Source organism: Cryptomeria japonica, chromosome 5 (assembly GCF_030272615.1).
Source record: "Cryptomeria japonica chromosome 5, Sugi_1.0, whole genome shotgun sequence".
NCBI classification, from domain to species: Eukaryota; Viridiplantae; Streptophyta; class Pinopsida; order Cupressales; family Cupressaceae; genus Cryptomeria; species Cryptomeria japonica.
Genome location: NC_081409.1, coordinates 743,224,900 through 743,246,807, shown reverse-complemented (window position 1 = coordinate 743,246,807; position 21,908 = coordinate 743,224,900). Strand labels below are relative to the sequence as shown.

Genomic DNA, 21,908 nt, shown 5'->3' with positions numbered 1-21,908 from the left:
ATGGAGAATGTACATGTTTGGATGTGTGAGATCTTATGTGCTTAAGAAGAAATAGTGTGCAAAAATGGGAGTGTGTCAAATGGGGGAGTTTAATAAAGCTCTAACATTTCCTAGGTGTACATTATGCCCTAACTAGTGTGTGTGGTTACTTGGTTGTGCTTGACTCTCCTTCCTAATAGCCTTCATTTTCTTTTACACCTTGTTTCATAAACATTTTACCTATTTGTCGTTGTTGGAGATGAGCTAGGGTTAGGGTTTTATAAAATGAGGATTCTTTGAATGGCAAAAGCATAATCTAAATTTAAGGAACACTACCATGCATCATCTTATCCAAGCAGAGAGGAGTGTGATGTGTTGACATCTAAGATATGTAAATAATACATAATGAGTATGAGGAGGTTTCAATGCATTGTAGAATTTGGTTTGAGTATAGGAGACTAGCTCAAGAATGAATTGATGCTCAAGCACTAAAATAAATACAAAACAAATAAGAAAAGTGAACACTTTTTATCTCTAAAATAACAAATTGAATTCTCTCATTCATCATCTTTGTAGAACATCTTTTATATGACAAAAATAGAAACATACCAGATCATTTTATTTTTATCTATGTATATATCTAAATTACAATATGATATATATTGCTATAAGGACTAAGCTCTTGGAGTGAACCCCAGTCTCCCCTTATAACTCCATAACTTTATGTACCTCTTGCTTACTTACAATGTGATGTATGTTGCCGTTTTGATTACAACTCTTGGAACAAACTCGTAAAATATGAGCCATAAAAAATATTTACTTAAAACGGCAATTTCATTGGGATAATAATACAGAATAAAATAAAATAAATAACAAATTACAAAGCCGAGTTCCAAGATGGCCAACGACTTCACTCTCCTCTCCGAACTCGACGAGAACATCACCAATTTACAAAATTCAAGAGTATGTTTTGTAGGACAATTTGTTTACAGCTTCAAGGCAAACTGTTCTGATAGGCCCAAATAGTTCAGGCAAAGATTGTATAACAAAAATCTCAATTTCCTGGATTATTATAATGCCATGTTTCTTACCATCTCTTTGTTTCAACAAAGAATTCCGGTTCTTGCCCATAGGATTGTTCACTCCATGGATATAAATTATCAGGCTTCTTTCGTGGTCTTTCCTTGACCAACAAACCATGCAATTTTCATGAGCTGCATCCCAAGCACTAGCACCCACCATGCTACTAAACCTTTCATTCCTTGCATTAACCAGGATGGTGCATTTAGATCTATTCCCAACTCTAGGCTTCTACTTAACTGCAGAAGACGGTATGCTTCATACACAACAGGGACAATTAAGCAAACTGGTGATTTCCAATTCCATGTCAAGATCTCTGCTAGCATTTGCACCATTAGCAACATCAGATAAGGTCCCAACATTGTAGCAAACGAAATCAAGCAAATTTGTGGTTCAACTATAGATCTGTACGATGCAGCTATTGCCAAAGAGGGCACAACAAAACCCACCACATTCAAAAGAAAATTCCAAAACATGTAGCTGAAAGGAATTTTGAAATAAGAGACCTGGCCCTTCTTAGAACGGGCACAGTAATCTGCTACAAGAAGAAAAATTGTTGCTCCCAAATTGAAGGTACCATCTAATCCTGTCAAAGACAAAAGACTGGCCATGTTGGATGCTGGAGATATTATAGAGAAAGGTAGCCATAGGATAGGAATGGCCGCTGTTGCAAGGAGCATAGAGGGCCCAAGCAACCATAAAGGCCATTTCAGTGGCTGTAAGCTATTCCCCTCTGCTCGCTCCACATTTTCATTTCCTTTATCTGAGATAGTCCCTGCTGCTTCTCTAGAAGTAGCATGCACAATATTAAGGATGCCATCAGCAATGTTCTGCTCCCTTTCAACCTCAGCTTCATTCTCAAATGCATCACATACATTTTCCCCTAATGCTTCTGGTACCCACTTAAAGCTTTTGCCCTTCCCTGTGAATGCCTGGGTTAACTTGTTGTTATTAACTGGATTTCTGCAGCATAAGGATGAACCAGTTAGCCTGTAATTGTACGGTGAACTGGGTAGAATTAGCCTTCTCTTCCTCACATTGAGTTGAGAATAGGAGTGAAGCCGTGAGTGAGATGATAGGGAAGTTTGATCAAATTTTGCACTCCAAGTCTGCTCCATGAAGCTTTTTGGGCTGTATGAACGAAATACCATATTAAATTAGATCCAAAAGTTCATATAATTCAGGTTTGTTTAGGCTTCAGACATGTAGGAAAATTAGATCTTATATTTTAGATTGGTTTAGGTCATTGCAGACATATACAAAGGGAATAAATTCTTGGAAAATAAATTGCATCATTGAAAGTCTGTTCCAAGTTCCAACCAATCATCAGACATCTTAAATACATTAAATTCCTTAAATTTGTCTGAATTTATTCCGAATTCACTCCCAAGCTAAAGAAGTGTGAAGAAGTTAAACCAACAACACAACCATTACAGTGCTTACAATCACTGGTATCTTAAGGAAGATAGTTCATGGATAACTTGGATCTGGCTAGTAGTAAAGAAAAATTAAAATTAAAATAAGTCAATCATAAATCAACATTTCACCTGGAGATGAATTTTGCTGAAACATAGAACATGCTTGGACAGTTGTATCTAGCGAATTTCTGGAAAATTTGATAGGTCATAGGACAATTGGAATAACTTTGTATTGAGGATTCAATAGCAGATTTTATTACGATCAAATTTGAAAATTAAGTGTATTTAAATTTAAGGAAATTTTTTGAGGGTGATGTCATCGTAATTTTTATCAAGCTTTACACCATACACGAAAAGATCTAATATGATTGAAGGATATGAAAGCATTACCATTGTTGTTGAATTCTTTCCTCTAGGGTTTATCCAACCTAAGTTTTAGAGAAATTTATAGTACCAACTTTTTGGAAGTGGGTCCATGTTTGGAAATTTTTGAAAAGTTACCACTGACAAAGGTAATTAGTATGATTTGGAACAGATGGCCAATTAGAAACATAATTACATCTAGGACTGGCTTATAAACGACCTATAGACTATTATAGTGTTCTATTTCAGACTACTGCCAAATCTAATATTGCAGTAAAACTATCATAATGTTGACTTTACTCTAAAAAAGTCTGATTTATTCTAGACCAATAACTTGAGGTTCACTACTCGTCAAAGAACTTTGTGTTCAAAAGTGCTGGGCTACGTGATACTTGATTATGAGGTTGGAAGATGTCTGTAAGGCTGTGGACAACATATTAAGGAAATCCATATGTCTACTATGTGAGAGTACAGTGAGACTATAATAGGTGAGTGAGTGAAATCACATATTATGGAGAGTAACAACAAAAGAGATGCTTATTCAAATTCAATGATTAAGTTATCAAAATAGAACCAGGAACCAGATCATAGGATGTCTAAGTTGGGAGGAAATAATATGAAAAGATTCTTGACAGACTTAGCAGCCAAGAAAAAAAAGAAAATCTTTAAAGTAGTTCTACCAAATATGAAATTTCCTGGAAACAAGTCAATGTATGGTAAGAAATATTATTGTACGTGCCGATGATGAGCAAAATGTATAGCTATTTGCAGTCAAATGGTTAAATGAATAAAAGCTTTTATTCTGTAGGATCCAACGGTTTAGAAGTTTTTAAAAACTAATATTTTAAAAAATCTCACCATACGACTGTGTTGCCAATTGTCTATAAAGCTCCCAAAAAAATGCTCAAAGGGCAATGTAAACTTCTAGGCCCCCATCTTGGGCAGCCATTGAAGGTTTCCTGCTTAAAAATGGATGTTGCTCATTTCTAGGAGAAGATTATGTTTATTATAATTTTCACTTTTGAAAACTTTGCAGGGGACCACCGAGGATAAAGAAGAGCTGTAGTCCCCCCCATGCGGATTATAACTGCTTTATTAGCTGTCTAACGTAATTAAATAAAGCTGTTGATTTTCAAAAACAGACTCAATCATACATTAGAATACTATGTTTCTAATATTCATATAAAGGACCCAATGGTTGACATAAAAAGCACTATAATAACATGCAGACACGGCTTCTCTCACAGCATTGCGAATTCTCCTGCAAATCAGATTCAGACTGTGTATGCTTGTCAAAAGAACAGCAAGGGTAGGGGGAATCGTCCCACCTTGCTTGATCCCTGAGGGTAGCGTCCCAGGTCTCTGCTCGTGCACTAAGGCTGCACATTCAACTTTCAAAAACTACCCACCTTCAACAACACATCCTTTATTTATAGGAGTTGAGGCAGATTTAGGCAAGGTTGACTCCAAAATGGAAACAACACAAAAAACAGAAAATACTAAATAAAATTCCCACTCAAGTCTGCTGACCTGATAAGGAATCTTCTATTTATTAAAAAATCTTCCTGCTAAAGTCTGCTGACCTAATAAGGAATCTTCTATTTATTAAAAAATTTTAATTTGAAAAAAGCTCAAATGTGGGGTGTTAAGGAAACTGCCATAAGACTGGCCCAATTATTTCAGATCATTACATTCAAAGTGTAGCTAGGGGGAAGATCACGCAGTCAAATGACCGATTTGTGAAACAAGAAGAATGCATGTTTTGGTGCTATTGGAACCAAACAGGTAATAGTAATTGATCAAATAATAGTAGTGGGACCCAAATACAGTATGGCTCCAAAAGTAAGCCCATCATACAATGTCAAGAGTCAACGAATAGGGTCAATTCACAAGTGACTACCCAAGAAGTCAAGGCAGGATAGGACTACTTCGTAAATGGTGCAGATCTGGAGACCATGATGATGCTAGATGACCAAAGTAGAAGGTGAGCATCAATATAATTGATGTAGAGAGACATAACAAAGTATTGGTTATTATTTAAGCCCAAGCAAAGAAGGTTGTTTACTTGAACACACATATTGAAAAAGAGAGACTTCATGAAGCAAGAGTCGAGGTGAAGCAATGTATGGACAACAAACATTGCTACTCAAATGCAAATGCAAGCATGGTAACAAATCAATTGTACTCAAATAAAAAGAATGCAAGGCTTCAAACCAATGTACCAATTAAAGTAGTGGTTTTATTGCAAATAGTCACAAACTTAGAAATGTTATATAACTAATACAATACCTAAGAGGGATGAGATGGTGTGTGCTACCACCTATTTAGAATATGAAAATAATGATGACACAATAATTGAAGCTCCATTTTTAGAAGATTAGGTAATTGATCCCATGATTCTTATAGTGAATTTGGCAAGGACACAAACAGTGGTACATATAGAGATTCTTAGGAAAAACCTAACAAATACAATTCTTGATAGTGGGTTTGATGTGAATGTACTTCTAGAGGATGATTGGCAAAGTTTGGATAAGCTACCTAATTGGTCTCCAACTTTCTAGTTGGTAGGACTGGATTGACAAAAAATAGAGGTGCTTGGAGTCCTCATGGGAAGAAGATAATATTTGGTACTCAAAACATTTATAATTAACTTCGTTGTCACTTGTTATGCAAAAAGGTGTGTGATGCATTGTTGGGTCAAGGTTGGTGGTTGTAGCCAGAGCCAACTGCAATTAGGAAAAAAAAAAAAAAACCTCCATTGAAAAGAAAGGCTCTTAAAGTGTAATTAATTTGAATAATCAAGTAGTCAGCGAGGAAGCAACTTCCTCAAATTCATCAAATCCAAACTCTAGGGAAAAGTGGATGAAGAAGCATGATCAAGATCCTCTGGAGCCAAACACCAAAGGAATCTTGGAATTGTAGTCGTGTTCAGAAGATGAATCAAACTCCCTTTGTGGTTTGTTCCACTACAAATGGAGGTTTGTAAAGTGTTTCCATCAAATTGTAATTTTATTGAAGCCATGGATATTATAGAAGATGAACAGAGGCTATGAAATGACAAGAAGCAAATGAAGAAATCATTTACAGTTGCAGAAACCCATGAGAACGATTCTAAAAAGTTGAATGGTTCATGTGTGTTGGACAATATACATGGTTCAAAATCAAAAGCTTATTCTCAAAGGTTGGAAGCTATCAATTGCATGGGCATGCAGAACTATTTGAAATAAACTCAGTGGGCAACAATATGAGCATAAGAATTGTAGTTATTAATTTATTTTTCATCTCAAGCCAACTCATGTATGTTGTGTTAATGAACGTTATAGAGGAGCATATTGCATAAATCAACAATTATGGAAATCTGGTGAAGTCAAAAATAGTAATAGAAAGCATATTAATGAAGTTGGAAAAAGAAACACAAGATAAAATAATGAAGTTGGAAAAAGAAACACAAGATAAAATAATGAAGTTGGAAAATAAAACACAATATGGACCCCATAATGAAAAAATGAAATAAGTAATAAACGGAAAAACAGTAGGCAATGCGTAGAAAAGAGCCCAAGTCCACCATACGGTCTCTTTCTCCATTTACTAGAAACAAGTCAACCATATGATCATTTTTTTCAATTTACTAAAAACAAAGTCAATTGTATGACTATATAGTAATTTTTTTCATTTACCAAAAACAAGTCCAGTGAATGGTCATTTTTTCCATTTACCAAAGAACAAACCTACCATTTGGCCATTTTTCCACATACTAAAAACATGTCCACCATACAGTCATTTTTTCCACTTACTAAAAACAAGTCCATTGCATGCCCATCCATAAATATTCGTTCCACCGTACAATCAAAAAATAATTCTAGGCACTCTAAGCCTGCAAAATGACCTTGTTTTTCCAATGTCTTCTATCATGCACCCTCTTGCAAAAATTAAGTTTTCATCTCTAATCTATGTATGGATAGAGGGGAGGATGGTAAAAAGTTTGATTTAGAGTCACTGGCCACTTATTTGCATGGTTCTCCAACCCAAATTATTTAGTTTTATGGCCACTAGTGAGTACATTCTCCGTATGGTGCACATTATTCTAGATACAAGGTTGATTAGTGTGTACTTCAAAAGTTTATTTATCACTTCTAACTAAAGAACCCGTTACCAATTTCAATCTTGTGGAGCAAATACTTAGCATTCCATGGATCTCTGTCAGCTATTAGTGGTGGAACGTTGAAGTTTTAATCAAGCTTTCCTGGCTGAACTAGGGGAACATCAGCTCAAAGGTCCTTTTTCCTTTGCTGCCACCAAAAATTTCAAAAATTGTCCCAGATATCGCATGATTTGTATTCTTGTTCTCTATTTGTCATCTAAGAATCCAACTTTTATTTTTAGGAGGGATGATGTAAATCATATAAATGAAATTCTAATGTTTTGCTAAAGTGCTTATATCAAACTATGTATTATTTACTTGTCAACTTATGGGTAGTTGCTAGGAGTCAATTGTTAGTGGTTATCAATGGTTGTGTTCTATTTGACAGCAATGAACTAATGCTAGTAGATTTCCACAATCCATGTGATTGATATGAACTGCTTCTGGATTAGATTGTGTGAGTGTTTTTTCATAAGCAGCTCATATCAAGCAATGAAGTACTTTATAATTAAATAGGCTTCTAGTAATTAAGGAAGGCTGTCTTATGTGGTATGCTATCCTCCCTGGTCTAAATTTGGATTGTACAAGCACTACCCTGAAAGAAAGAATTCATTGCTTTTCATCTACAATTATTTGGCATGTATTGTTATATTTTTGTTTACATTGCAATAGCTATTGTTATAATTTGGCATAAAAATATCTGTTAAGCTAAATCTGACTAATAAACCTCAATACGAGTTGAAGCTTTAATTTGAAAGGACTGGAAAAGTTAATTGCCATTGTTCTGTTGAATGCTTGCAAAATACACTGCAAGTAGTAACTTTAATGAGAAAGATGTTGGGTTCAATATATGCATTGAGGGCAAAATAACTCATTTTCATTTGGCAAGTGATCTATACATTTATTCTGAAATGCAAGAAGTTTTTCTCTAGCTCTTTAATCTTTTTGTATGATTTGGTCTCTATGGACAAAAGACATTTTTCTCACTATATTGGGTCCTGTTGGTGTACGTTTTATCATCTACCAAACATTAGAATAAGATACCCAAAGGTATTCTATCCTCTCCTGAAAAATCACTGCTGATTCCAAGGTCTATATGTGCGAACAAGCGACTTTAGTGGGATAGCTACTTGGGTAGTGTATGCTGAAAATCTCTAGGGGGACTTACATTTACGAATGTCTTTCAAGCTTCTGGACTTAGATGGATTTATCAATTTTAGTCTCTCTCTATTTTTTGAATTTTCCGGGATTTAGACTTTCAAAAAGGGAAAAAGGGGATAAGGTTTAAGAAAGCTGATCTAAACCTACGAATTCTGGAGACGGTATTAACTTGGTGTTTTCGGGAAACCGCACTTTGCTTTGCCACACTAAGGACAACTACACAAAGCGGGTGCAATCTTCAATGGGTTGTGCTTATGATCGAAGTTTTGTCATACACAAGGGATAGGCTCAGGCTAACCTTGCACAGTGAAATGGAAATCATCCATTCACCAAAAGTATGAGCAGAGATACACCATTAATTAATACTTATCAAATCCTTCATTCAATTCTATCAACTTTGAAAGCAAATCTAAATTAACTTCTAATTAATGTGTTGAGGAAATTGAAACCATGCCAATCACTCAAATAACAGAGATTACAAAGCCTTAAGAGAAAGCGCACATGCAATGTATTATTTGAAAAACGACCTTCACGCAACAATATATCAAAATCCTCACATTCTCCAAATGAGAGGAGGTAGCCTTATATAGTTTTTCAGAAAATAATGAACGACCGAGATCAAACAGTGATCAAGGGCCCAGATTGAAAGTTACAAACCCTAATTAGGGTTTCTCAAAACTCTATCAGTTAGAATGAACAAGAAGAAGACAAGTGGCGCAGCTGCTATTATTACTGAGGTAAGTGTCCAGTTTCCTCTTTTGTAGATTCAATGTATCTGGACACAATAAGTCGCACTTCCTCTATGGCCACACTTGGCAAATTGCTGATTTGGAAATCGACCATATCCACGTCATCAGTACAGGTGGCAAGAGTATCTTCCCAGCCAAGTGCTTGTGTCAGGAAATCTTCGTCTATGCGCATTCGAGACTCTAGAGAGATTTTCCTTGAGAACTGGCTCTGTAACTTTGAAGAAGTTTCCTTGAACTTTGTCCCTCAAATTCTTTGCACGCAAATGCTTCTCTCGCACCTCATCCTGTTGCAATATCTTAGCTGCCACAAGAAAAACCTTGTCTTGAATATCTCTGATGGTTTTTTCAATTTCTACACATAGCCTCGGATTTTCTCAGAGATTCAGCCCTTGTAATCAAGGCAAAGTACCAAGTGCTGAAATCATACAGGTCACCAAGCTGGATGACTTTTCAGTTTACAAGATCCTGCCGAGAAAGTCCTCTGATTACCTTTAGCTATGGAATAATCCTCTTTTGAATATCCTCCATATCTTCCCAAGTTTCAGCTGTGTCTCGAATTCTGCTCAATAAGGAAGATGTGGGTTCATGTGCTACTATTAGGTTCTCAATGAGTATGTCAGCACGTTCTAAGGCATCCACAGTCCATTCTTTCACTTCTTTGAAGGTTGCCTTCATGTCTTCATAATCCTTTAACGACTCTTGTGGAAGAGGTATGGGCGGAGTAACAGGTACCTCCTCTTGATCTAGAGGTTTCATCCACTATTGAACATATCTCTTCCATTGTTGATTCTCTTCCTCAACCTTCATTCTTTTTTCCCTCTCCTTGGCTAGTCTTACTTGAGGACATTGCAAGAATCATCAAAGTCTTGGATCTCTTGAGCCTGAGTAGGCTTACCCAAACCCACTGTAGTGATCTCATAATCTTCCGGAGCAACATTGTCCCGAGTTTTACCTTCCTTCGGCACAACTATCTGAACCGTTCTAAATCCTACGCTATCTCTTTGAATCAAAGAGAATCTCTTGGCTGGTTTGGGCGGTCTTATCTCAATCAATTTACTCACCATAGCCAAGAATGTTGGTGTGTTCTCCTTTGAATGATCCTCTTTAGGAGCCTGAGCCTTTATTCTTTCCTTTAACCAATCTGGAATGGTTGACTGCTCCATGCCACTTTCATCAAACTTATCCTCTGTTTCCTTTGGTCTTGTAACTATACCATCTAGGAATTCCCTTGGAAACTCACGTTCTTTAATTTCTACATTCCTAGCAGATTTTGACTCTTGGGCTGGTTCTTCCATTACCTCTTCCACTGAAGGGGAAGGAGCTCTTACTCCTATATCAATATTCATCCTCTGTTCATTAGCTGTAGCCTTGACTGGAGCAGCGGATACAGTACTTAAGGTCAAATGACCCTCATCAGATTTATACTTTTTGCTTGCATCTCCAACTACTTTCTTTCCTTTATCCCTCAAAGAATTTCAGTGGGTTCTTTCCTTTTTCTGGATCCAACACTTTCTGGATTTCGAGCATTGCCTGAAGAGATACCATGGTTGGAAGACATTGATTCATTGGTCCCCATGAGATCATATGTGAGATCAGTACTGTTGGATTTAAGATCCTTTGTCTTCTCACATGCCCACCATTTCAAATATTCAATTATTGGTCTCATAAGGTCACTCAAGTCCGACCTTTTAAAATCTGACCAATTAACCAAGGCAAGGGGCTCGTTTCTCAATTTGTCAAAGTGAGCCTGCTCAAACTCGGGATCATCTTCAAGCTGATCTACTACTCTAAATACTTTTGTTGCTCTAATCAAATTCAAGGGAAGTCTGGACCACAATCTCTTTCTGACTTCAAAATTGTCAGTTGCATCAGCCCAATAGTCTTCGAGATCCGGTCTATGCTCGAATATTTCTCCATCAACCCTTTTCATCTGGTGAAAAGGCCAGATGAAAAGGGTCAAAATGTGTTCTAGCCTTATACTGGAAGAATGGGTACCAAGCAAGCTCCTTTTCAACACTAGCAACAACTTGTGACGATGGACATGTCTCCAATCCATTTCCAATAGTGAGAGAAGATGTTCCTACCTTCTTCTGCTTCTCTCTTTGAACAATCATATAACTTTCTAGCTGCCTAACAACTTCAAGCAACACTACCCTGTTGGTGGGATACATAGGTAACTTGTAAGGAGAACCAAAGAATCCTTGAATTCTTAGATAAGTAAACTTAGGATACTAGATGTACCAATGCCCGAATCTGCTGATAAAATCTTTAGATTCCTAGGAGGGCCTTTGATGCAAACCACCTTGGAGTGTCCTAGTAATGTGCATTAAGAATGCATCATTGACTCTTTTGAAGTGAAATTTTTCCGCTAAGTGCAACTACGGGTAGCAATCGCAAACATCAAACTGATTTTCTTTATTTCCCACTTCTCCTCTACAGGTGAGTCTTCTATATCTGTAGGTTCGAGCAAGAGAGTACACCAAATAGGAACTCATATAGAATGTCCTGTTTTTCTCTAAATTCTTCAATTGGTCATCAAGATTATCACTTATAATCCTTGCCCAATCAATCATCTTCAGTTTGGTATTTATCTCATTGATGAAGTAGTACATCCAAGGCTCAAATGGGACGCCTTGTGGACTACCCATGACCCTGTTTAACAAAACTATCAAATCTCCAATATCTTCCTTGAAATATGCTCTTATAAGATCCTTAGGTAACTTGGAAGCACCTTTCCTTGGCTTTTCCAACCATTGATGATTGATGTTGGCCTCATATTCTTCAATGTTATCCTAGTACAGCCGTGTTGCTTCTTCCTTGGTCATGTAAATAGGGTTATGATATTCAAGGATGTGGAAAGCTTCCCTGATAGCAACATTGCTGACATTTGCCAAGACTCTCCCATCAGATGATATGATCTCTCGGCTTATAGAATTGTAGTGCTTAGAGCATTCTACTACCAACTCAATACACTGCATCGCTGGAAGGAAACCAGCAGCCTGTACAATTCCATTTCTCAACATCTTTCTACCAGTTGTTGTAGGCATCAAGTTGTCTAGGCCATACATTCGCTTCTTGAAATCCCTCAGGTTGATATGCCCTAGGTTCGTGTCTCCGACCAGCTTCCACTTAGACCTCATCTTGGATTCCATAGGGGAATCTTTATCCACCTGAAACTTCATCCTGGCTGCAAAACAAACAAACTTAAGTTAAATTCTATACTTTCAGGCGTAATTTGTGAGTTTAGTGGCTAAGTAGTCCTTGAAAATTGGATTTTCAACACTTGATATTCCGAAGATCCTAAGGAAATCCCTTGAAAATATTCTAACTTAAGGAGCTTATAGTCTGATTTAACTTCAAAATCAGAATTAAGTTCGCTCAAACTCCTTAAAATTTACTCTAACTTGCTTGAAGGACAGAAAATGAGAAAGAAAGGAAGGGAAATCTATTAAATTTATTCTTTCTCCTTAACTTTGAAGAAAATTGGGTTCGAAACCCAGTGCCCTGCCCTCAAAACTAATTTTCACCTTTGAAAAATGAAGAAAAATGAGAGGAAGCTGTTTGGAGAAAAGAATCAGATGTTAATTAATATGCTCTCCAAACTATCAAATCTCTTCCAAAATCTGTGTTGAAACTTGTGAAAATGGTTGAAAAACTCAGGAATAAGCTTGGGGTCTCCTCCAAAACCCTTTCAACCTGCATAAAACCTTTCAAGTTTATTCTCAATCTGCTCTAGAAACTTCGAATATCAAGTGAAGAAATGAGGAATGAAGCAAGTACTTGTATTAGAGTTCGAATCTGAAATTAGAAACGTAGAGGATCTTTGAAATTTGTTTCTAACTTGTCATTTAGTCTTTTGAATCTGCAAGGAAACGTTTCTAATTTGGTGTTTAGTGAACTTGTCAACACTTAGGCAAGTTCAAACTTCATCTTATCTTCCAAATGCAAGTTTCTAAATTCATTTCCAATCTACAAATCGAGCTTGATCTTCAAATCTTCTAATCCAAAAACTTTCTATTTTGATCTCAGTTCGAACTCTATCTTGAAATCTTGCTGACCTCACCTTGGAATATTCTTTTGCTTTCAAACTTAGCATGTCTTCTCATGAGGCGGACTTTATTGTTTTGATTCTCCTTGCCATGGCGGACTTGAACAAACTTAAGAACCATTCCTTATGCCTTAAGGCTTACTTCATCTCTATCATGCACCAACATACTCTCCAAGGGCGGACTTTGCACTTTAATACTCCTTCATAGGGCGGACTTCATGCACTCAACTTCAAGGCGGACTTTGGAGGGTGGACTTTGTGAATCTCCATCATGGGGTGGACTTTGGAGGGTGGACTTTGTGAATCTCCATCATGGGGCGGACTTTGTCTCTCCTCCATAAGGCAGACTTTTGAGGGCGGACTTTGGAGTTCAACACGGACACCTCACCTTAGGTGGACTTTGTTTGGAGTCTCCCTCTTCGTCATGGGCGGACTTTAGAAGACTTCATCATGGGCGGACTTCATTGTTTTGATCTCACTTTGCTTGTTTCTTACCTTAACCTTCATTGCAAGACGAACTTTGAGTTGGCTATGATCTTAGAAGGGCAGACTTTTTCTTCCTCCAAATTTCTCAACTTAGACAAGGCAGACTTTTGGAGTTTGGCACCTTTTCTAATCACCTTGGGCGGACTTTTAAGTTCACACACTACTTTGCTTGGGCGGACTTTTAAGTTCACACACTACTCTACTTGGGCAGACTTTTAAGTTCACACACTACTCTGCTTGGGCAGACTTTCTCCTACATGTGCACTTTGGAGGGCAGACTTTTTGGAGAACACGACCATTGCCTTTGTACCTTGGGCAGACTTCTTGAAGTTCACCTTGGACAGACTTTTTGTGAGTCTTCATCATCTTGGGCGGACTTTACGAAGATCATGACCATGCTTCCCTTCCATGAGGGCGGACTTTTGAGTTCCTGACATACATTCACCACCAAACATTGATTAGCTAGACTTAGAGAAATACTTGAAAAACTTGATAACTTCATCAATTTAAGCCAGATTAACATGAAATTTGAAATCCATGCTCAGATAACCCATTCGAAGCGTCATGACCCCTAAAATATAGGAACTTAGCTTTTCGGGTCAAAACTTGAAAGTTTTTGATGGCAATCGATGCAGGTCAATGGTGCTAGTGTAAACCCTAGGTCCCCACTCCGAAAAAGCAAAAAGAAGACATCCCTAAAAAATAGGGAAAACTTTCTAAAAATAGCCATCCTGGGGATCGAGCTAAAAATGCCAAAAAAAACTTCCTAAAAATAGGAAAAAGCAAAAAAGCAAACTTTCCAAAAATAGAAAGTTGTCCAAATTCGCTCAAATCAATTGCATTCTTCGTCCTTTGGCCTTTCTAGGCACTCTGACGGTGTCTAGACTCTGTTATCACTTGGCTTGCAAAAACTGACTTTCAATCCTTAAGACTCAAACCGTTCAAAACTTGACCGAACTGAGCAAAAGTGAAGCGGAAGGCAACAAGACACTAACAAAAAACCCTAGAAAGCAGCAAACGAGAGGGTCCCCATCTTCAATGGGGTGATGTGTGAGAAAGGTCACAACAGGACAATGCAATGTTCCTTACGTGTTCCATAGGAAAAGAACATGAATGCAACTGAAACAGTAAAAAGAAATATGTGCAGTTCTAAGGTGTGACAAAGCCAACTAGCAAGTCAATCCTTCCCATGCAAGAAGATATGCATCAAGATATCATGATTATGCAAGTCCTTTTAGAAATATTCCAAACACAGTATCCTAATGCATGATTGAATTTGTTTTAGAAAAGCAATAGATTACATTTTGAGTATGGTGGAATGCTCATAATGCACTTCCAATCCCCATGGAGAGTCAAAGGACTACAGCTCCCTTATATCCTTAGTGGGTAGTCCCATGCAAAGTTCTAAAATGTGAAATAGAAATAAACAGAATCTTCTTCTAAAAATGAGGAGTAGCCACTTTTTTAGCAGGAAACCTTCAATGGCTCAAGAGAGGGGGCTAGAAGTTTAGATCACCCTTTAAGCATTTTTTGGGAGATATATTTGTTAGTGTAATATTATATTGCAACTATTATGTTATTTACTTTAGTAAATACATTTGTCTCCTAGGTAACAAATAATGACACATCATCGTTGATAGGAGGTAATCAAGCGCCAGCTTTGCCTCATCAATTCTTGATTGATTGCAATTATGTGCCATCACTACCTAACCAAGTGCAACCATTGTCTCCACTTAATTAACTCCAGTATTGACTCTAGTTAATTCTTATTCTCTTAGAGTGTATGTCACCATGACTCATCCATCCAGGAGGCTATATATATGTATATTTTTCTTTGAATTGTTAATCAAGTTAAATCAATTGAAATAGAATGATTTTAAATGCTCAATTGAATCTTTCATCAAAGTGTTTAATATAACTAATCCAAGCATTTCTGGTTTTAAGTAAATTTGTTTTGCAAATGTAGCATGGTATCAAATTTGCTTTGCAAATCTAGCATGGTATCAAAGCAGTGATGTTTTAGGATTAGTTTTTTCTGTGGTGAGAGCACAAGGATCTCAATTGCACGTATTCATTTTGAACTCACCATTGTATCTGAAACCATCAAATTAGCTAGGATCAACCTTCATTTTGTTTGAAACTAACAACTAGAAGCTTGCTAATGGGATTGCTAGGGTTTGAATTGTTTTTTGGAGGAAGCCACATGGTGAAAAGAAGATTAGGTGTTGTTTCTAGAAGGCATCAATTTGTTAAGATCAACAATATGCACTTCTAGGTTGGACACAGCAATCTGGAGCCCGACAAATTCTTCCTTGCTTCTAGACCGTATGGAGAACTGCACAGATTTAGAGATCAAATACAGATGGCACATTTCTTAAAAAAGCTTTTGAAAAATAAGGTTTCAATACTATTTTTAAAGATAGCACTCCATTTTGCATAAGAAGTTCGTCCCCTTTTAAAAGGCATGTACCATGTTTAAATTAAAAGGGAGCTCACTTTTATAATAAGCACTTCATACATGGGCATCTGCATTGTATCTCTATCTATTCACAAGCACTTTTTATACTTTGTACCCATCAGTTGGTTGATTGGAGCGCCACAATTATGTATGGTATTTAGAGTACTCAGACCTGTGTAGCGTACCCCTATTCTTATAGTACCCCCTTGTTGCTTGTATCATACCAATACCCTTCTGCAACACCTTTTATTTTTCTTTGACTTGTACTTTGATCCAAGTACTTTGAGTGATTCATTTTTTACTCGTACTACTGTGCCTTGTCACCTGTCATGCAAGGGTCACCTCTACACCCATTCATCAGCAGTCCATTCAATGCCGCCTCAGCTCAGTGACACATAGGAACCACATCGCCAGTCCAGTCCTCCTCTCTGCATGAAGGTATCAAACTTTGGAAGCTCATAAGTTTCAAACGGTAGCTCAGATATGAGTGTTGTTTTATTTAAAGTGTATAATTTTTTGAGAAGAACCCATTGATGCAATTTGTTTTCCACTAGGATCTACATTTTTTTCAGACTTTCCATAAAACCATTGTGTTCCTATAAGCAGTCGGTTGGGCTCATGTAATCTCACTGTCAAATTGTATAACCTGTGGGGTCCTTTGATTGTGTAATCTAGGGGGTGTGTGCCAAATTTTGATGGGGATCATGTATTAAACAAACTAATATAAAATTTCAATTCAACAGGGGCAGAAGGAGCATATTTCATTATGTTTTTTAGTATTTTCTTCCATTCTTCTGTTGTCACTTTGAATCACCAAAACTATACATGCTAACAATAAGGGATCAAGAACCATTGCATACAGCAGGATCTATTAGCCTATCTCCTTGATTCCAAAGCCAAGTGATTCTAAGCAGAAGGTTTCATGGTTAAACAATAATGACAGGGTCCATGGACTAACCTGTGTTTCTATTTCCAATGATATATTTTACCTTTCAGAAGGCAGACTAAGTGCCCTTATACTGCTTCGACCATAATCAGGCAATCATTTGGACATCCATTTGGACCCCCATCTACTTGTGATGTTTCCTTGGCCGACCCTTCATTTAAGAATGTACATGAGCAAACTAAAAAGATTCCTCCTCTTCCTAACGCCCCTTCTACAACTCTTCATGCTCACACAGTTGATGTGAGCAGACTATAGGATGAGCTGTTTAGTCACTTGAAATACCAAGTCCTTGTTTAAGCCACAGTTATAAAGACATGTACAGAGATTCCTCCATTTCTTGCTTAAATACAAAGATTAGTGTTGCTTCTTTAAAGGCTTGATGATTCTCTTCAAGAGGGTCATTCATGTCTAACAGATACGTCTTATTAGGATGCATGCCTACCATGCATCTCACATACGTTTGTCGAAGCTCACCTTTGGGATCTGGATGAGAATATTGAAGGACATGGTTTTCCTCTTTGATGACAGCTCTTTAACAGTTACATCTTATTCTCTAGATGTAATGAGGGTACTTATAAACCCTCATGTTCTCTCTTCTCATCTACATGCTTCCATGATGTCACATTCAACAATTATTCTTGAGACCACTAATCAGATCCTGAAACATCTCAGTATAGACATGGCGAACTTTAAGCATTTTCAAGATTATTTTTCGTATTTCTTCTCTTATATCCTTTTGTGAAGCGGAAAGATCCTTAGCATGCACCTATGTTTATATTTTTTTCCTAAAGGAAGAAATGTTGTTTAGTGCAAGTACATCTTCTTTAGCATTGAGTTTTGTCCATCTTCATCCATTTCCAATGTAGGAGGTTACTCATTTGGGAGGGCTACCTAGCCCTTTCTCTCTTTTTTGGAAGAGCTATCTCTTTATTCTTGGGGGTCTCTTTGTACATGAGTGCTTAGCATGGCCTTGTTACTGGGAATCATTTCTTTTCCTTCCTAAGTTAGACTTAAGAGGAGATGTTGGTGTACCATGTAATATCCTATTGCACCTTTTATTTATTTAGTTTATTTAAGTAAATGCATGTCTCTCCTAGATAGGTATAATGACATGTCATTCTTGATAGGAGGTAATCGAGTGCCATCTTTGCCTAATCAAGTGACACCATTGTCTCAGTTTTATTGAGTTAACTCCTCTCTTGATTGGAATTAACTCAAATCCACTTAGACCATCCAAGAGGATATATATATGTGTGTTTGAAATGTTAGTCAAGACAAATCAGTCAGTAGAATTGCTTTTGACTGTTCAATTGAGTCTTTCATCATAGTGTTTAATATACTTAATTTCTAAGCATTTCTGGTTTTAGGTAAATTTTCTTCCAAATCTAACATAATTAGCAATTGGCAATGCTTGAATTGTGAGAATTTTGTTCGATGTTTGCTTTTAAAAACTTCCAAAAAATGGATCCTACAGAATAAGATCTTGTATTCCGTGGAAGCAATTGGCTGCCAGAAGCTCCACATTTTGCTCAGCGGAAGCATGTACAGAAGTATTTGCCACTGTCCATGACTTGTATTACAAAAATATCTAGCTATAAGTTGGTCCGATGACTAATGATAAGCACGATTATAAGTGCTTCTTCTAGGCCATGACATCAATGCAGAGAAAACAGTTAGGCATATAATGCACTGGCATATTTCAGTCTCAATCTCCAAGGGAAAGGAGAATTGGCTGTTACAACACAATCTCTGCCAATTATATAACAGAAAATATAGACTACTTTCAAGCATGTCAACTGCCATTGCACAGGGCCATGATCCTGACCATTCATTTTACAAAGCTTTGTAACCCATACTGACCTTATCTGTATTAAGCTAATAAGTATTCTTAGGGCTCAGGATAAACAAATGCTTTATAGAGTTTGGATGACTCCAGAACATATCATCTACAAAAAATAAAAATACAATAAAGATAAGTAGATGAAATAATCATGGAAAGATGATTATACAATGAAACAGTCACATGGATATGAACCTTGTGACTCAAAATCAGATCACTGCAATATCAAGCAAAGTTGGTGGATATTTTAAGAATAGAGGCTGAAATTTTGACACTCTAAAGTACCATCTATATAATGAAGATGAGATGAAATGAAGAAATTTACTAATGATTAATTGCTTGTAACTTCAAATCTAAAATCACATACTTATGTACTGGAACATCCTTAATGCAACTACCTAGCTATTTAGGAAGCCTGTGTACCCTTGGGCTCATTTATGCTTGGACTTAATCATCCATGCAAGGGTAAACAGCCAGGAAAGGTTGAGATTATCAACCAAAGAGATGAGTACCTAAAAGAGGGACTCGATCTTGACCAAAGACTTCCCTCAATTAACTTCAAGGCTTGACCACTAAAGCGTGCATGCCCTCTTATAGCTTTTTATGTTAAATAAAGTGGTTGACCAGCTGTGCATTTATGTGTTAACTTAGTATGTTGTACAAACTGTTCAAGATATTGCGCTTTATTGAGGGTTCCTATTTCCCTTGCTCATACCCATACAGCATATAATTTTTGTTTTCTAAAGTCCTTCAACTTGTCTGAATTACGTAGCATATACAAACAATGAGGTTTTGAAATAAATGCTGTGGATATTTTATATTTCAAGAGAATCAATACTTACCATTTACCTAATGTTGCAAATATGGAGTGATTCAGAAATATGTTGAAACAGAAAAGCTACAGGGAACACCGTAAGAAAAAGAACGCAGATCAGATTTTATAAAGTTTAATAACTCCCATCTATTCTCTGGAATAGATCCTAGATGTTTTTTTAATTGATTGTAAGTTAAAGGTGGAGAAGAAGTTGATACAGAATTGCAAGAGGAGTGCTTAACACCGGGCATTTATAGGTAATTTTGGCAGATTGTATCAATTTTCCATCTCCTTATGCTTAATTGTGTATTCCATTCTTACTTTCTCACACCTAGACACTAAAGCACCACCTATTTTCCCAATTAGGACTCGTTCTTAATTACATAGAATACACAGACATTGCAATAAATCTAGTGGATATTCTTATCAGGAACAAATCATACACAGAAGTCCTCCTTTCCCTTTATCGAAAAGTCCACATGATACAGCCCCAATAACTATGGCACCCAAAGAACAGTCCTAACCATTTATAAACCAACAAAACATAATAACACAAAGGAAAAAAACATATGCTCTTACCAGTGAAATCCCATCCGTAATGAACGTCAACTCCTGTAAAACAAGCAAGGGTTTGAATAAGAACAAATTCACAACCTGCAAATACAAATTGAAACTTTACCGAAAGTTCAAAAGGCCGCCGTAATTTCTATTTAACTTGTAAAAGTAGTTCACAAAGCAATCAAAAGTTCATCATTGACCTTTAAAATTAAGTATAAACTAATCCAGCCATCAAATGACGTCAAGTTTTGTTTTCGTGTCGATTTATCTGTAATAATTTTTAACCATAAAGACACCTAAGCTTCCAAACTGAAAGCATCTAGAGTGAGTGAATTTATAGCCGAGTAAGTACAGTTGAAGCATCTGGCATAAACTGAGATTTTATGCAGCAATTTGAGCTTATTTGAATTACTTCTGCGTGAATTAACCGAGTATAACCTTGCTCAGAAGTTGAAAAATAAAAATTATTTAGCTGAAATCTAAGAAATTATACAATTTTTACCTTGTTTTGTGACGACTTGGAAGTTCTGTTCAGACTAGCGTACCGCAGGTAGATGACCGTGAATTTATGGAATCGGGTTCGGACACGGGACGAAGTAAGATTCTCCTGTTATACTCCGGAAATAAGGGCGTATAATTAAGGCTTTGTTTTATTTTTAATTAAATAATTTTATTATTTAGTATTGCAATTATGTTAGTATAACCATGTTTTCTATTTAATTTCGTGTTCGTTTTGATGGGATTTTTTTAATGTAATAAGATATTGATAGATATTTTCTATTTTTTTAAAATTTTAGTTTATGGTTTAATTTTTATTTATTTTTATTTCAGTTCATTTGTATTGGTTCATACATTTGTTTTTCATTTTAAAATCATCAATTTGTTATTTCAAATCATTTCTATATGATTTCAAATTAATTCAAGTCAATTTATCTATATATAGAATTAATCCCAAATCTAAAGCATCAAATTTAACTTTCAATCTTCTTGCCTTTCTATTAGGCATTATGAATTGACCTAGCACATGTTTCATACAACATGTTTTTGTGTCTTGGTGTTTGAAGTCATTCACTATGCACTAAAATTAAAGGATCAAGAATGCAAGGTGAATTTAAAAATGAGTATCGTTAGAGGATATTGTACTCTAAAGAGTACTAAAGGAGTCAAATATGCATCACCATTAGGACATCTACATGTTTGTGTATGTTGTCTTTAGTCTTTCATATTGTTGTTAATTCAATCGACCAAGAGGTTTGACCTAAGATGACTCATTAACTATTGAGTTGGCAAGCTCTTCAAAGGGGACTCTAGGCATTGTGTTGACAAATTCACATATCCAAAAGCTAAAGGTGAACTTCTTTATAGGTGAGCCTCGTATTTGATTAATTATGTACATTAGATCATATTCCTAATAGTTGAGATTTATTCTATGGATCAACCCTACAAGGTGTGGGATCGATCCATATATATTTTTTGTTTCTATTTAGACTCTAGGATATTAATCAAATAGAGGGAGATAATTTTATAGCAGTTGTAAGTTGAATTCTAGAAACAACATCAACATTATTTCTCCATTATCTACCCTAAAGCTAAGTAGGCCTATCCACTCATTAATTTGTATACTTTTTATTTCAATGATTGTCTCTAGCTCTTACGTTAAGGTTGGTTACTATTTAATTGTACATATATTTATTTATTTGATTAACCTTGACATTATAGATCTTCCATTTTAATTACAGGTACAACATAAGTTTGAAGTATATATATGATCTCAAAGAGACAAGGGCCAACTGAGCTTTGGTAGTGCCTAGAAACATTCACACTTAATGTTACTCCTCCCTAGGTTCTTATTTGATATCAAGACAAG

The 21,908-nt window shown here is 36.4% G+C and overlaps 1 protein-coding gene across 3 annotated transcripts; it reads right to left on the bottom strand.

Annotated features, from left to right (window-relative positions):
* Positions 1–579: 579 nt before the first annotated feature.
* LOC131028732 (uncharacterized) lies at positions 580–20,641 on the bottom strand. Of its 3 annotated transcripts, none has more exons than XM_057959071.2 (3): positions 20,544–20,641; positions 20,063–20,095; positions 580–2,190 (listed from the first exon to the last, which is right to left on the bottom strand). In XM_057959071.2, exons 2-3 carry the CDS (start codon positions 20,074–20,076, stop codon positions 1,140–1,142), a joined length of 1,065 nt encoding a protein of 354 aa, XP_057815054.2. In that variant the 5' UTR covers positions 20,077–20,095; positions 20,544–20,641; the 3' UTR covers positions 580–1,139. The 3 variants fall into 3 exon arrangements, with proteins under 3 accessions (XP_057815054.2, XP_057815056.2, XP_057815055.2); XM_057959073.2 differs by having other exon boundaries at positions 20,063–20,137; positions 20,544–20,616; XM_057959072.2 differs by lacking the exon at positions 20,544–20,641 and adding an exon at positions 20,242–20,479.
* Between the last annotated feature and the right edge of the window lie 1,267 nt (positions 20,642–21,908).